Raw genomic sequence first — 16,388 nt, 5'->3', positions numbered from 1 at the left:
ACACCAAAAACTGATTGATGTCTTGGTTTGATGATAAAAATTATTATCAGGAGTGAATATCATAAGTTGAAGAAGAAGTATTGCAACCATCGAAAGAGAGCAGCCGCTAATGCAAATAGTCTTCCTTGCTCCTCAATATGGGCAGCTATGAAGAAAGGGATGGGCACTTTCAACAAAGGTTGTAGATGGTTGGTGACAAAAAGCATCACTTTGAATATTTGGCATAACAATTGGACGAATGGGAGAACCCTTAGAAAGTTGATCCAAGGGCCTTTTTCTCAAGAAGCCGATCTCTTGGAAATTAAAGATATTATCCTTGATAGGGGCTGGGATTGGGAGAAAACAACCTTTGAGTTACCGGATGAAGTCAAGGGATTGATTTGTGCAATTCCTATGTCGACCTTAGGAGGTGGCTCGGACAAATTGGCCTGGGCCGGTTCATCCAATGGATCCTTTGATGTCAAAAGTGCCTATGGGTTTGCTATGGAGTCTTCCATTGAGATGGTGTTTACGGCTAGCTAGATTTGGAAAGCAGATTTGCTGCCAAAGGTTAGAATGTTCCTTTGGTTGTGTGCTCATAATAGTATTGGTGTAAAGGTCTGTTTAGAAAGAAGAGGAATGGTTCAAGATGAAGTGTGCTTTGTTTGCTGCAATGGTGCTGAAACTATCTTGCATGCTTTAAGAGATTGCTCTCACCTAAAACACATTTGGAATCAGCTAGGGGTCATGGCCTCAAATTATGATTTCTGACATGTTAATTTGTTGGATTGGTTGTCTCTAAATATTAGAACTAATGATAAGCTTCATGTCACGGGTACCCCTTGGAAACTTGTTTTTTCCTTTGCTCTTTGGAACATTTGGAAGAGTAGGAATGATATTGTTTTCAATAGGAAATGGCGGAATCAAAAAAAAAAAAAAAAAAAAAAAAAAAAAAAAAAAAAAAAAAAAAAAAAAAAAAGGTCATAAGTTGAAACTTCCTAAAAAAATAATTTCATTGACCAAAGGAAAAGGGAAAAAAAAAGAAAGAAAGATTAAATAGTCTTGTTCCAAATAGTGGTGCGCTAAAAACTAAATACAAAGGAGTTCAGAGTAAATCGTTTTTACATCAAATGGACCAAATTAAGAGAATCCTGGCAAGCCCTTAAGTTGATGATGTTGGATATTGCTTCCCTGTTATCATTAAGCTGTAACTCAGAGCATCAATCAAACACTATACAATCATAGCTCTTCTGGCTAGTCCGTGTACCCCACCAAAAAAAAAAAATCATTCGTAACAGTAACATTATATCTTACATTGCACACACAACAGTAACGCAGGTTTTCCAGTTGCAGAATTTGATCTCACTCAAATTGGTAGAATGCAAAAAGCATTAGTAAAAACAAACCCGAAAGAAAGGAAAGGACAAAACAGTAGTATTATTGAGGAAAAGTTTATTTTATTCAGCACTCTGCATCTACATGGTTGAAGCTTCATGAGTTTGTCTAAGGACCCCAACAGAATTTGTGAAATTTTCGTGTTCAGCACGGAAACGAAAAAGCCTCAGACAATCAACAGATTTTTCCCTCTGCTTTACTTTTGCACAGTTGCAACTTCAAAGAATATGTAAATTTATAAAGGGATGTAGCAAAAACAACCTTGAAACAAGAAGTTTTGATTGGCTTGGTTCTTAACTAGAAAAGGAGAAAGAAAGAAAAAAAATAGCTTCTATGACTGGTAGTTTTTCCACTCTCCTGTAACGCTTAAAGTGTTTAATACATTTGTTTGTGAGGTAATCTAGATTCTCCTATTGTGATTGCTTTGACCCCCAAGAATAATTCTGTGTAGAGGGTTGCAAAGCCAAACCAAAGTCCACACCCCTAGGCGAAAGAGTCTCAGTTAAAATTTGTGGTAAAAAACACTTAAATAGAGTGAACTGAAATTATCATGGTTATCTTCATCTACCTTCTTCTTTGTTTTCTTCGGCACTCAAAACAATCAGTACATGGGGACTTATCTCTACTTGAATAATTAGCTTGAAGCTTGCTGGATGGTATTTTCAGGTCTTCAACTAGTACTTGGCGAAGCTTTTCATTTTCCTCCAAAAGCTCCTGAATGACTTGCTGGTGTTTTAGTACCTGAATGCATAAGCAATTTATTTAACTGGGCCATTTTAAACAAGTTCTTCAAGCCAGTGGATAACACAACTAGAAGCTTAGAGGGAAAGAAAAGGCAAATGTTTTATTGACAACTAAACTTGTAACCATTTAATTCATTTCTAAGAATGTGCAATTCAAGCAACAACTTCAAAACAGATCCCATGCATGCATGGAGGTTAAAAAGCCTTGTATGGATGTCACAAACAAATCCATCAACACAACTTAGCTGCTCAATTGCTCATAACACAATTCGTTACCATATTGGATGAATACTACCCTGGAAATGTAATAATCCAACATGGATGAGATGTGTGATTTCTTGTAAAAAGTTCTTTCTAGGAGCATTCATAATGAGCTCAATAAATCATTATTTTTCCAAATTTTGGTGAGCCAAATCCCTTTTTTGGTCTCCAACCAACTAGCCAGCCACTAGACTAATTATTGCAAAGCTACAGAAACTCAACAACATTGTTGAGTACTGTAGCTTTGCTAAATAATTTCCTACCCATTTTTTATTTCATACCAACTCCAACAGATCTCTTTCTCTCTCCCTCTCTATTTTACAAGACCAGACCTTCATGGATGCTTTCTTGATCTGCCCCCTGCCACCATTCACCACTGCTGCTGCCACCTCTGTTGATGGCCTCTCTTTTATTTTTATTTATCTTTCCTCTTTTTTTGGTTCTCATTTTTCTTTCTTTTCCTTTACATCAGGTCTCTCTCTTGCTCCACTCTTCTTTTTTCTCACCTTCTTCTCACTATGGCTGAACCTACTCTCTCTCTCTTTTTCTCTTATATTACATGATCAGTATTTTCCAACAGAACAAAAATAAGATAAATTGAAATCAATTAAAAATCAATGGTCATTTTAAAATTACCATGTGAAGCATGTTGTTTTCTGACCGCAAGCGTCCAGCCTACAAAGGTCAATTCCACAAATTAGAATTTCACTACCACATAAAACCAGCAACTCAAATAACATGAATATGTATATGTAAGTTCTAAATATATCTAAGATCAAGTTACATGCATTTATGATACAATGTTGCATAAGGTTACAGGGTAATAATATTTTTCAGGAGTAACCAAACATAAGGAATTGTATAAAGATTTTACAGGTGGTACTCCATGAATAGTCCATCAAATAAATGAATTCAAGGCACTAATATTATACTCTTAGAAAAATATATTTCAAGTCAAATAAAATTTTATAAAAATAAAAAATAAAAAATAGACTCTAAACTAGTTTGCAGAATAAGCTTGATCTGCAGTAATTAAAAAAGGAGAAGAAAAAAATTTGCACTTCAAGCCAACCTGATAGTGACAAACAGATGTGGTCCATCAGTTTCTTACCAAGTCATTCAATTCGGTGTCCTCCCCTTTCAAAGCTGGATTCTGCAAAAAGCTACTGAGAACCTTTTCTGTTCGACTGCCAAAAGGTGAGTCAATAGGAGTGCCTTTTGATGGCATATTCTCATAAGTTGAACCTGAACCAATATTTCCATATCCAGGCAGGATTTGAGATGTGTCTTCAGGTAACTTGGTTCCCAACTGCATGATACTTCCCATTGGATTTTGGTTTAATGATTGATTCATCATGCTCATGCCACTTTGCAAAGACGCTGGAAGAGCACCTTGTCCAATGGGTAAATTGGGAGCAATGCCAAACTTCAGCATCATCTTTGTCATTGTTTGCTAGGAAATTAAGAATTTAAATTTCAGACGCATGAGTAGCAAACCATAACAGGTTGGTAACTAGTAAGAGAGAAAAATACATACCATAAGATAGGATTGAATTTGATGCAACACCCCAGGCTTCACAGCAAGACCTGAAATTTATGATCAATGTTTCAGATATCATACACAATTATGGTTATAATGTATGAATAAGGAAGCATGCATGTATAATTCCCTTATTGTAAGGGGGTGAAAGGGCATTAAAGTCAAATTATGTACAAAATAAGCATAGCCATTTCAAGGGGACAAACTTGTATTATTAGCCACTTACATATAGGAAACACCTGAAAACAATTAATCAGCACACTTTATAACTTTAATGTGTTGTCTAATCATATAGGGACCTTAAGAATCTATAACCTTATTGTAATACAATTCTTGATATACCAATGATCTCCATGCTTGGAATGATTGACAAGTCATGATGGCCTCATCAAGAAAAATTGAACTAGTTTAGTAACAAATATTAAATAAAATAACTATAAATGTATGGAATATTTTTAAATTTTAACATATATTTTATACTTGATTATATTTAGTAATATACATAATTATGTGTATAAGTCAGGCTTGATTGAACATTTACTAGCTTGAGATGCGTCAACTCTTGAACCATGTATTTATGTAGATTGCGATAATTTGTATATGCAGCTATAAAGCACATTTGCACCATGTATTGTATATCTTCCCTTACAATGGAAACAGCCTGTGAACTGTGTTCCTTGGGCTTTATGATCTTAGTGCTACCCATATATATAACAGAAATAATATACAATAGATTATCTCCCATTAGAGTATAACATGACATACCAACTCCAAAACCATGGCCGAAGCCAACACCACATCCAACGCCTGCTTCAATATTCTTAGCTCCCAACTTTCTCATCTAAATAAGGAGAGATGAGAGAATATTTAATTAAGAGTCTAAGTTGTCATATAACCACGCCAAATTTAGTAGTAAACATGTAAGAAGATGGAGTTTGACTTACAGTGTCATTCACATGTCTGCTAACACCAGATAAAGCATCAGTTGCCCCTCTGGTAGCACTCATAACTTGATTTAGCATTGGTATTGCACCTGATAAACAGTTTAATTCAAAATTTTCTATTAAATGAATATTCGCTGATAAGGCAAAGAAAGAACCAAAATGCCTGTACTCTATGGTATCACTATTCTGCACTCTTCTATCTTTTTGAATTGAAAATTTTGTATCACTATTCAAGAAACTTTTGTTCTCACCCTCTTCTCCCCCCACCCCCCCCCGCCCTCCCCCGCCCCCCCCAAAAACAGCACCCATTTAGCTCATTTGATTTTTCATTTTTTAATAAGTGCTTAATCTAAATTGATCAAACGAAGACATTCACGAAAGAAGCATGTTTTTGAAGAATTAAATAACTTTTTATGCCATTCCTTATTCTAATTATAAGGTCAAATAAGAGTGACCACACCCAAGGTTGCTACAAGCAAAAGAATTAAATTACATCCATGAATTGCATTCTATTTGAATATTGATGCCAATCTAATTTGGGCAGACCTGTGCCCAATTAAGTTAAAGTCAAATCTATGAAGTTGACAAAGACTTCTAAAGTCAAATCAACTGATCAAATGAAGACATTCATGAAAGAAGCATTTTTTTGAAGAATTAAATAACTTCTTATGCCATTCTTTATTCTACTTATAAGGAGTGACCACAGCAAGGTTAGCTACAATTAAAAGAATTAAATTACATCCATGAATTGCATTCTATTTGAGGCTTGAGGCTAATCTTATTTGGGCAGAACTGTGCCCCCATTAAGTTAAAGTGGAATCTATGAAGTTGACAAGAAATTCCATAGGGTTATGTGTTGTAGTATCCCTATCAACCAAACAGAAAATTTGCATAAGATGGAAATGAGTGCATGATGAAGCAAAGTCAAGCATAATGGTCCGGTCATGTGCACAAACACTCATGAAGGCACTAACAAAGAGTATAGGCTTAATTCTAGTCAAAAGATACCATGGGAACTTGAGAAAAAAGAGAGAGGCTACGTAGTGGTCAAAATTTTATTTATTTATGAACAAATAATATTGTGAATTAAGTGAAAATTGTACATAAATGTTTGAAAATATTGATTAAAAGGTAAGAGTAACTTAAGTACAGATGTTGAGGAAGATGGCTAGCGACAGCGACACATATTTTATATTTCATTTTATTGTTTTGCCATTTCATGAGTAATGAAAGGTTCAACACTAGAATGCATTATCAAGAGTGAGAGAAGTGAGCAACAAAGTGCATAATGAAGTAAAGTCAAGCATAATGGTCTGGTCGTGTGCACAAACACTCATGTAGACACCAACATAGAATAGAAGTTTAATTCAAGTCAAAAGATACCATTGGAACTTGAGAAAAAAGAGAGAGACTACATAGTGGACACAATTTTATTTATTTATGAATGAATAATATTGTGAATTAAGTGACATTTGTACATAAAATTGTCACTCAACTATAAAGTCTGATTAACTAAATGGAATTTAGATGCAAAGAGAAATGGGAGAGTCTACATGGTGCTCACAATTTATTTATTTATTTATTTTTGGGAGAATAAGCACTTTCATTAACCAATAAAAGGAATCACTTACAAATAAAATATAAGTTCTTATTTTTCTCATTACAACTACTGTAACTGTTCCAATTGAGTGAAGGCAGCTTTATTATCTCTTATCACCAAAACCACAACTCTTCCAATCAAACACCTATTATCATCATAGGTTCAACAAATACTTTGGTCCAATATAAAATTGCAATGACAAATATTTTTTTCATGAAACAAAACCCTGTCAGTGAAATCTACACTCATTGCACATCACACTAAAACAACGTCATAAGCCAAGCATACCATTTTTGTTTTTTCGGTTAACATGAATAAATCCCAAGAACATCTTGCTCATAAACAATTTTTTAACAGTCAAGCAGTATATGACACTGATTTTTATTTTACTTTTCATATGAGAAAATCCTGAGCATATTTGCTTACATATAATCTTATAATAGACAACCAATACTTAACATGATGGTTATACATGCTACAGATGTATCTACATGTGGTTGAATCATCTACTAATGGAAGGCTGATTAAACAAGTGCATTGAAATTGATTGCAAAATAAGACCTAGAGGCTATAAGGATGTTTCATGTGACTCTTTTGTGTTCTACATAGTACTTGAAGCTAGATAATCATCCTTGACAAAGAGTCCACAGCTTGAAATGGGAGCCATTACCAAAATGATAGCACATGACCACTTTCAAAAAACTTACATGACATAACACCATTTTGATAAACTAATTCATTAGTTTCAACAATAAATTAGCAGGAAAAATGGAGGAGGGGGGGGGGTCCATTTTGATAAACTAATTCATTAGTTTCAACAATAAATTAGCAGGAAAAATGGAGGAGGGGGGGGGGGGGGTGTACTTTGCAGCGACAATAGAAAGCAATAGACTTTGGAGTGAGACATTCAAACATGCCTCCTCAGAAACAAACTTTAATACAACATTAGCCATGATAATGCATTCACTGATATAATGATGGGCAATGCTAAACGACATTCATCAATCATCTTCATTAGCCCACATAAAACCAAGCATTTAGCAAAATACCAACTTGAGATTAATTAAATGAATACTCTTAACAAACATAAACTCTATCACCTTCTTTTCCATATTGTAGCTGTTAACACTATATGAACATTCACTTTCCCACTAAACCCAGATAGCAAAAGACCAAAACAAACATTCAAAGAAAACAATCTCCTGCCATTTCATACACACAAAAGCAACAGTAACTGAAACATTACATGGGTTCTCAAGCACTGATTGTAAATGGGGTTTTAAATTATTGGGCTTGAAGAGCTTTCCCAAGTCCATATTCCCCAAATAATTAGTGTTTTTTTCAGAGCCAAGAATATGAAAGTGAAAGTGAAAGTGAAAAAGAAGGGTACCTAGATTTATGGGCCTGCCAACACCGATACCAATACCACAGCCGAGGCCAAAGCCAGTAAATACTTGACCCACTTTCAAAGTAAACGGATTCCCTATTTGGATTCCCTGAAACTCATTTGCCTTCCTCTGATTCGTCACTATGCCACTATTATTCCCATCAATACTACTGCTAATACTAATATCATTACTGCTACCACTACTACTGCTACTACTAGCCTCCATTCTTCAACAAGCTTCTCTCTTTCTTTGTCACCTTTTCTCCTTCTAAAAGCAAAAGCCTAAAGCCACACTCTTTTCTCTCAATTTTGTTTTTGGTCTCTGAAATTTGATTTCCCTCTTGCTCTGAAACGTTGAGTATTGTCCAAAAAAAAAAAAAAAAAAAAAACGCAAGCAGGGTACAGGGTTGAGGTTCTGTGTTAACTGATAAATATAGCTGGTTACAACTGGACAGGTGTTCAATATAGGATTTGCCACGTCAACCAAGTATGAGAATGTTCAATGTTTTGAATTAGAATGACAGTGACAATGGTGCTACCTTATGGCCTTTGAAGAGAGGTTGTACCTAAGTAGTGAGGTACCCAACAAAATGTCAAATTTAGGGTGGACCATTGAACTGGTCTTTTTTATTATTAGAGATGGTAAAGTTGGGTTGGGCTTGTTTTCTTTTTTTGGGCTGGGTTTTGGTGATTAGGGCCTATTAAAATTTGGGCAAGTCCTTTTATTTATTAAAAAAAAAAAAATCTTTATTTGTCATAGGTAAACATTTAAGAAATTTAATGGTATTTTGGGATTGGGATTCGGCAATTGCACCATGCAATAGTTAGGGCTATTGTACAATGTAATATCTTTCACATCAGTTTTATTTTTTCAAAATTTTTAACTTTTTTGAAACTTTCAATTTTTTTTTACTTTTTTAACTTTCTTAATCAATTTATTGGTATCAAAAGTTAATTTTTTAACTTTTAATCTGAGCCATTAAAAATGTATTGCATGGTACAATAGCCCTCTCAATTCGATATTTTGAGACTTGAAATCAAAATGACATTTGGATTTTGCTGTAAGGGCAAATAGATCTACATGTGCTGGTGTGTGTAGGGATGAAAATGCAGATGTCATCTTTGCCTCTTCAAGATTGTTGCCCTCTCTCTTGATATCCTCATCTTGGTGAGGCCTATGCTGCAAGCTTGGCTATTTCATTGGCAGCTGAACATAATCTTAATTATGTGATGTTTGAAGGTGATTCCAAGAGAGTTGTTAATGTTGTAACCTCTCCCTAGTCTCGGATCCAGCTTTGATTGCTATTCCTGTTGAGTTCAAACATGTTCTTAATTTCTGTTGGGATTTTGTTTTTGTTCCTAGGAATGTAAATTTTCTTGCTTATAACTTTGTGTGCTGGGCTTCTTCTTGTAAGTGGGATGGGCCTTTTGCTATATCCTCTCTTCCTTTTTGGGTTTTTGTTCAAAATGATAGAAATAGGTTGGTGCCCTCCCCCCTCCTTTTTAGTAATGAATTATTCTTAATTAGAAAAGAAAACATCTATATCTGTTGATACTTTAATATGAATTACACTCGTTAATCAAGCATGTGAGCATTAATGAAATCTTACTTAAAAAATAATAATTCAAATTTAACTTTTTTTAGGAGATCTTAATCAATGTTTTCATTAATTCCTAAATCTATTACTATATTAGTTTTAATATTTGAATTCAAGGAAAATTTACGACACCCCAATTAGAAATAGGTTGGTGCCCTCCCCCCTCCTTTTTGAGAAATTACACAGTCTTTTAGTGAACAAGTGACGTGGCCTACCATTTTACTAAAAAACTTTCATTTGTTTAAAATTGCTGAGTCAGTAATTAATTTCTGTTTAAAATTTTTTTTTCTAACTAACAATTTTAAAAAAGTAGCAGTTTTTTAGTGGAATGGTAGACCACATCATTTGTCCACCATGTGAATCTTATAATTTCTTCTCATTTTTAGTAATGAATTATTCTTAATTAGAAAAGAAAACATCTACATCTGTTGATACTTTAATATGAATTACACTTGTTAATCAAGCATGTGAGCATTAATGAAATCTTACTTAAAAAAAAAAGATTTCAAATTTAACTTTCCTTAGGAGATCTTAATCAATGTTTTCATTAATTCCTAAATCTATTACTATATTAGTTTTAATATTTGAATTCAAGGAAAATTTACAATACCCCAATTTTTTGTAGGTATGATGCCTCTTGTAGTTAATCTTCTATAACATTTCACCAAAATATACATTGGATGATACCTAAGAAGATAGAGAGTCCCACTTATGAAAAAATGACATAGAGAATTGAACCAAGTAACATTGCAGAGGCATAATGATAGTAGGGAGAAATGCCACTTCAAAAAAGAAAAAAAAGAGAAGAAAACTCATGTTTTTTGTTTTTGAAATTTTATACCATAACATTTTAGCTAACTAAAATTAAAATTACGATAGGAATTGAAAACTAACAAAAGAATAATTCTGCAAGAAAAAATAAGGACAAAATTTAGCTATAAAATTGATTGTAACCTTAACCTACAACCTTACTTAATATCTTTTTATTGGAGGTGATTTTTGACAAACCCATCATTGAATTACGTCTTTTTCTTATATCCTCTATGCTTTCAAAATTTCTAGAAAATTAAAGATTAATAGCTATGTCATCAATAAATTGTTTAAATTGCAAGTTTTTGTAGTTTAAAATTATACATAAAATATAAGCTTATAAATCATTTAGCAAATAATATCTGATTAATACGACATGTGTATTAAGAGCGTAAAGAACATGTAAGCCAATGATTATATTTTCAAAATATGTATTAATATTTATTTTATTGAATAAGGTTATATCCTTAGTCTACAACTAATTTTGCAACTAAATTTTGTCCAAAAAATAAAGAATAAAAGAGACTAGATATTTTTGTCCAAAGTGGCATACGCAAGTGAGTTAATATTGTCCCATACTGGCCATAGCGGCTATTAAATCGGTACCAGTACTTTTTTAAAATTTATCAGCTAAAATACAAGTCGTACAGGTTATATCGAAGATTTTTCAATTGTTTTGGTCAATCAATAAAAAATGTTAAAAAAATACTATAAAACCTGTTAATTATTTGAGCTAATAAACCAAGCGAATGAACTTTATTGATATTTTACTACTAAACATGTTTTTTTGTTTTATCTCACCCTTGGACATACATTATTCGGCAAAATTTGCTTAATAGTACATTTTTAGAAAAAAATTGGGTGAATAGCCTATGTTTGAAGTTTTTTAGTTAGTTAGACTGTTTTTTGTAAGTCGAGTTTAGCAAACTCGAGTTTGGGTTGGAATTGAGTTTGACAAGCTCGACTTCCAAGCAATATTGATGCATCCTGCTTGATCCTAGTTGGAAGTCGAGTTTGACAAACTCTACTTTCAGCCCAAACACGAGTTTGCCAAACTCAACTTCCAAAAATAGTTTAACTTACTAAATAACTTCTTTCGTGTACTGTTTTCCAAAATTTTTTCTAAAAACATACTATTTGGCAAACTTTGCCTACATTATTCTGTTTTAAATTATACCGAAAATTAGTTTTTTATTTTATTTTATTTTATTTATTTATTTTTTAGTGAGAAACTTTGATATATATAACTCAATGTTTCTTTATTGTACTTGTGTTATCTGTTTTTTTTTTTTTGGAGACAAATTTGTTGTCTCTTTCTTAATTATATTCTGAGCTTATCCCTTGTTTGTTGACTTTAAAAAAGAAACATGTGGCTCTAGCAAGATTAACCTGGCCTCCATAGGCTGACACATGACCACGAACAAAAAAGCTAATAATTAACAGACCTGACAGTTTTTAATAAGAAACGTATTGTTAAGAAAGAGTGCAAAACCATCTACCATAATGTCTTTCGCCTGAACAATACCAGTGGTATGTCATCTATGACTATCATGCACCAAAGTTTTTAAGTTCTTCATGGATTAAATTTTCAGGTCACACGCTTCAGTCCGACCTCATCGACCCGCTACAGTAAAGCGTGTATGCGTAATAATTTGCTGCCTTCTACAATTATGAATCAAGAACCTTGTTAAATGATTTAGCATTGAATTAATTGCTCTACTAACTAAAGGCATTAATTTGGTCTCACTCTATTAATTGCAACAAGCCTCACGTGTTATTTTCTCTGGTTAGCCGGACAATAAGTTAGTTGCATGCCATGTTGCAAAAACCAATCAATATCCTTCTCTTAAGCAATGTAAAAAATAACGGATCAAAATTCTTATTACACATTTATTATTGTACACATGCTCTCTTTGAAATTGTATTTCAAATACACAAATAGTTCATTTGATAGGGTGTAATAAGAAATGTGCGACTATTTCTGCATTGTCTTTTTCACGGGTCTTATTATAAATTTGATCTTTCTTGTCTTTCAACGGAAGAATGAGTGATTTCCAAGTACCCTTGATCCATTTGAAAGGGACGATGATTAAAGCTGCCTAGCAGCCATGGCATCCCCAAAACGTGTTGAGTCACAATCAGTGTTTACTTGATTGGAAAGCTACAAAGGCCTTAATAATTAAAACAGACTTGCTGGTACACTAACCCTGTACAGGCCCTGATTAACTACATGCCATTAGTGAAGTAACAAAACAAGTAAACAAAGAAAGAGGAAAAGGAAAGTAACGCAACTGGTTAATTGATCAGGTAGCGTCTAGATCAAGATTTATGTAACAAACTGTTGGCTATTTTTATAAAAAAAAATATTATATTTATTTTGATACTCATTTATGTATATCAATTATCCCTTAATGTCAGATGCGTTGAATACTAAATTTTGAAATTCAAATTTAATTTAAAATTTGAATAGCTTTTGTCAATGGTTTTAATCAGGAAATTTATGAACATTAATGTAATATTAATACCATAATTGCCAGCATATTTGGTTTTATTATCTTATTTGAATATGACATAATAATGCCATATATGGAAGAATTTCAACACTTAAATGTACAGTTATTGCTGAATTATTTTATGTTACTATATATACACAAATGTTTACTATTTGGTTTAATGGACAGTGGTCAAATTGTTAGCAAATTGCTAACATATATTTAGAAAGAAAACTTTTGAAAAAGTATTGTAATAATAGGCCATTAAATGCTTGGCACTATGACTTTTTCTTATCTTGTTCAGCAACGTAATCTATGGGATATTTTGATTCTTTCTTTTCTTGCTCTCAACGTACTAAAGGCTGGCAAAGACAAACTTTTAATCTTGGTATCCGGTTTTATTATATTATATTATATTATATATATATATATATATATATAAAGAAGCCATTGATTATATGGTGATGGAGAGTTAGAAATTGTCTCCAATGATGGTGGTGTTAGGCTCATCGAGACACAGGTCGCTGTAACTTTGTCCGTGTTTCTTGAATTGAAAGAAAAGGAAGAAGCAGAAGCTCAACTTGTTTTTTGGAATGATATTGATGAACATGATCCTCAGTTCTCTCCATTATTTTATGTTCAGGTAAGTAAGCTTACATATCCAGGAGAAAAAAAGTATAAATTTCTTAACCATTCTTGAAGTTATGTTAGAAAGCATATGTTATATGATATGTTATTACATAGACTCCAAAGTGAGCTAGAGAATAGAGGTGTGAATTAAAATGGGCATTTTTTTTTTCATTTATTTGTCTAACTTTCCAAATTTTCGACAGGTGACAAACTTCCAGTATGGTGGATACTCGATTGGGATTAGCTGCAGCATTCTTCTAGCAGACCTTATGGTGAAAGAGAAATTCCTCACTAGTTGGGCAAACATACACAATAATATACTTTCTAGTAATAATGAACTCAAAAAACCCTTCTTTTACCTCCCTAATCTTAAAGGAATGGTTCTTCTCCTCCCAGCATAATTAGCTCAACTCCAAGAAAAGATTGTGTCAAAACCATGCATTTCAAGGCCATTGCTGAAAATGCAAATTTGGATGGTGAAACGTGCAAGTCACTTGCATTGCATTGTCACTACAAAAAAAAGGGCCTATAGCCGCGTTTAAAAAACGCAGCTATAGCGCAAAAAAACGCGGCTATAGCCTATAGCCGCGTTTTTAAACGCGGCTTAAGTACTGCAGCAACAGAACTATGGCTGCGTTTTTCAAAAATGTGGCCATAGGTAACACCTATAGCTGCGTTTTTAAAAAAGCAGCCATAGGTCAGACCTGAAGCCGCGTTTTTAACACGATAGGCCTATAGCTGCGTTTTTGAAAAACGCGGCTATAGCCCCTTTAAGCTGCGTTTAAAACGCGGCTATAGGTTTTTCTTAAAAAAAAAAAAAAAAAAAAAATTCTGGATTTTTTTTCCCCAGAAAATCAAAATTCAAGTAAAAAATTCAAAATTAATCACAAATCCAAAAAATTCAAAATAAAATACAAACCAAAATTAAAAAACAAACACAACATACTCATAATACAAACAAACCCAAAAAATTCAAAATCAACACAACATATTCACAATACAAACAAACAGAAAAAATTTAAAATCAAACACAACATATTCACCATACAAACAAACCCAAAAAATTTAAAATCAAACATACACCCAGAAATTCAGAATCAAACATAATGTGCTCCAAAATTTAAGAATACAAACCCACTTAAACATAATCACAATATCAGCAACACAAGAGCACAAATCCACAATAGCATCTCCTCCATTTTCTTACTAGCTAAGCATAAAATAACCAACAAAAAAAAAAGGATCTACTAACAAATCAGTGTGCTTCAGATGAAGAAAAAAATGAAAGAAAAAAAAAAGCATCAGCTCCAACGAAACAAAGGGAAAAAAAAAGTTACCCAGTGAAGAAAAAGAAAAAAAAAGAGTTATCCAGATTTGATGAAGGAAAAAGAAAAAAAAAAAGAAAAAAAAAGAAGAGTTACCCAGATGAGGAAGGAAAAAAAAAAAAAAAAAGAACTTACGGAGGAGTAAGTGAGCAAGTGAAGAATGAGAGAAAAAAAAAAAAAAGAAGGAGAAATAAGCTGAAGAAAGTGGGGGTAGGTGAGGGATGTAGGTGGGAAAGGGGGGGGGGCACGTGGGAAGTTTTTTAATTATTTTTTTGATACCTATAGCCGCGTTTCTTGAAAACGCGGCTATAGGTAACGTCACAAAAGGATAAACTATAGCCGCGTTTTCAAAAACGCGGCTGTAGGTCAGTGACGTTTTTATAACTCTGGACCTATAGCCGAGTTTTGTGAAAACGCGGCTATAGGTAACGTCACAAAAGGTTGACCTATAGCTGCGTTTTTCAAAAACGCGGCTATAGGTAACGTCACTAAAGGCTTACTAAGCCGCGTTTGAAAAACACGGCTTTAGGGTATACTGCTGGACCTATAGCCGTGTTTTTTAAAAAACGCGGCTAAAAAAATTATTCGGTTGGGCCTATAGCTGCGTTTAAAAAACGCAGCCATAGGTTGGCTATAGCCGCGTTTTTGAGAAACGCAGCTATAGGTTGAGGCTTTAGCCGCGTTTCTTAGAAACGCGGCTATATGTTAGCTATAGCCGCGTTTTTTGTAAACGCGGCTAAAAAAAACGCAGCTATAGCCCGCGTTTTTTGTAGTGTGTGTTGAGTCACTTGGTAGCAAAGTGGATTCAGAGTTTTATTTGTTTGGGAAAGAAAACTCTAAGGATATTATTGAGGTAGAATATTATTCCAAACATAAACATGTTAAGCCACAATTGAGTATCAAGACTCAAGTCACTTGTGCAGGTTGGGATGAATATTTAGGGGCCAAAGAGGTAGCATTTCGTGAAGGGAATAAGCCTATAAATGTTTCATATTGGATCGGGTCAGTTCTTGATGGTCTTGTCATGGCAATGCCGCCACCTAATCAGGCTACTCATGGAGTGAACATTTTAGTGGCAATTCCTAACGAGAACGAACTTTAATTAGGATGGGCCGGATGGTCAGAATTTCTTATATCTTAATTTTTTTATTTAGTTGGGTAAGAAAATGACCAGATCTATTCCATAATATGTCATCCTCATCCAGTATGCTATCCGTTAAAAATTGTTTGCTATGCGGTTTAGTTTTAACACTGATTTGTAAGTCTTATGTAATATGTATTTGATTAATAAAAGCGTGTTGTGTATTTGAATGATCAAAATACTTTTGAGTTGTTTGTAATTTGTCAAGGGCATTTTTTCCACAACTAGAGCTTATTAAAATACTTATAGACTAAGCTTATAGGGTCCAACACCAACCATCAGTGAGTGTAACTCAACGGTAGGAAACCTTCGAAAGTCTCATTGGCTCAAAGGTTTGAGTTCCAACTCTTACAACTTTGTGTTGTGGGCTGTTTCAGCATTTGGCCCAAGTTGGTTCGGTTGTATAAAACGTGGGCACGAGTAGTGGTATGTCCTGTTGTGCACTAATAATACCTTTGGATTTACCTCACCTGTACCTGGGGGCGTGGGGTGATGATTACACACATGAGCCCCTTATTTTGTTCCCAAAAAAAAAAAAAAAAA

The 16,388-nt window shown here is 33.7% G+C and overlaps 2 protein-coding genes across 2 annotated transcripts; one reads left to right on the top strand and one right to left on the bottom strand.

Annotated features, from left to right (window-relative positions):
* Positions 1-1,391: 1,391 nt before the first annotated feature.
* LOC112036278 (uncharacterized) lies at positions 1,392-8,238 on the bottom strand. The gene is made up of 8 exons (XM_065774735.1): positions 7,853-8,238; positions 4,863-4,951; positions 4,684-4,759; positions 3,916-3,965; positions 3,490-3,831; positions 3,015-3,053; positions 1,943-2,115; positions 1,392-1,857 (listed from the first exon to the last, which is right to left on the bottom strand). Exons 1-8 carry the CDS (start codon positions 8,073-8,075, stop codon positions 1,785-1,787), a joined length of 1,065 nt encoding a protein of 354 aa, XP_065630807.1. The 5' UTR covers positions 8,076-8,238; the 3' UTR covers positions 1,392-1,784.
* A 4,692-nt stretch (positions 8,239-12,930) lies between these two features.
* On the top strand, positions 12,931-15,806 carry LOC112036230 (anthranilate N-benzoyltransferase protein 1). Its single transcript, XM_024069038.2, is given in 6 exon segments — positions 12,931-12,948; positions 13,054-13,137; positions 13,222-13,392; positions 13,583-13,751; positions 13,754-13,885; positions 15,628-15,806. Coding segments are annotated over 6 exon segments (753 nt in total).
* The last annotated feature ends 582 nt before the right edge of the window (positions 15,807-16,388 follow it).

The sequence above is a fragment of the Quercus suber genome, unplaced genomic scaffold, assembly GCF_002906115.3.
Source record: "Quercus suber isolate HL8 unplaced genomic scaffold, Cork oak 2.0 scaffold_97, whole genome shotgun sequence".
NCBI lineage: Eukaryota > Viridiplantae > Streptophyta > Magnoliopsida > Fagales > Fagaceae > Quercus > Quercus suber.
The sequence above is the reverse complement of the archived record's forward strand: the minus strand, read 5'-3'. Positions and strand labels throughout refer to the sequence as shown.

Coding starts and splice junctions, on each gene's coding strand:
- LOC112036278 (XM_065774735.1), bottom strand. CDS start 8,075: ATGGAGGCTAGTAGTAGCAGTAGTAGTGGTAGCAGTAATGATATTAGT. Junction 3,966..4,683: donor CGGCCATGGTTTTGGAGTTG/GTATGTCATGTT, acceptor CATAAATTTCAG/GTCTTGCTGTGAAGCCTGGG. Junction 1,858..1,942: donor CGAAGAAAACAAAGAAGAAG/GTAGATGAAGAT, acceptor TCTTTCGCCTAG/GGGTGTGGACTTTGGTTTGG.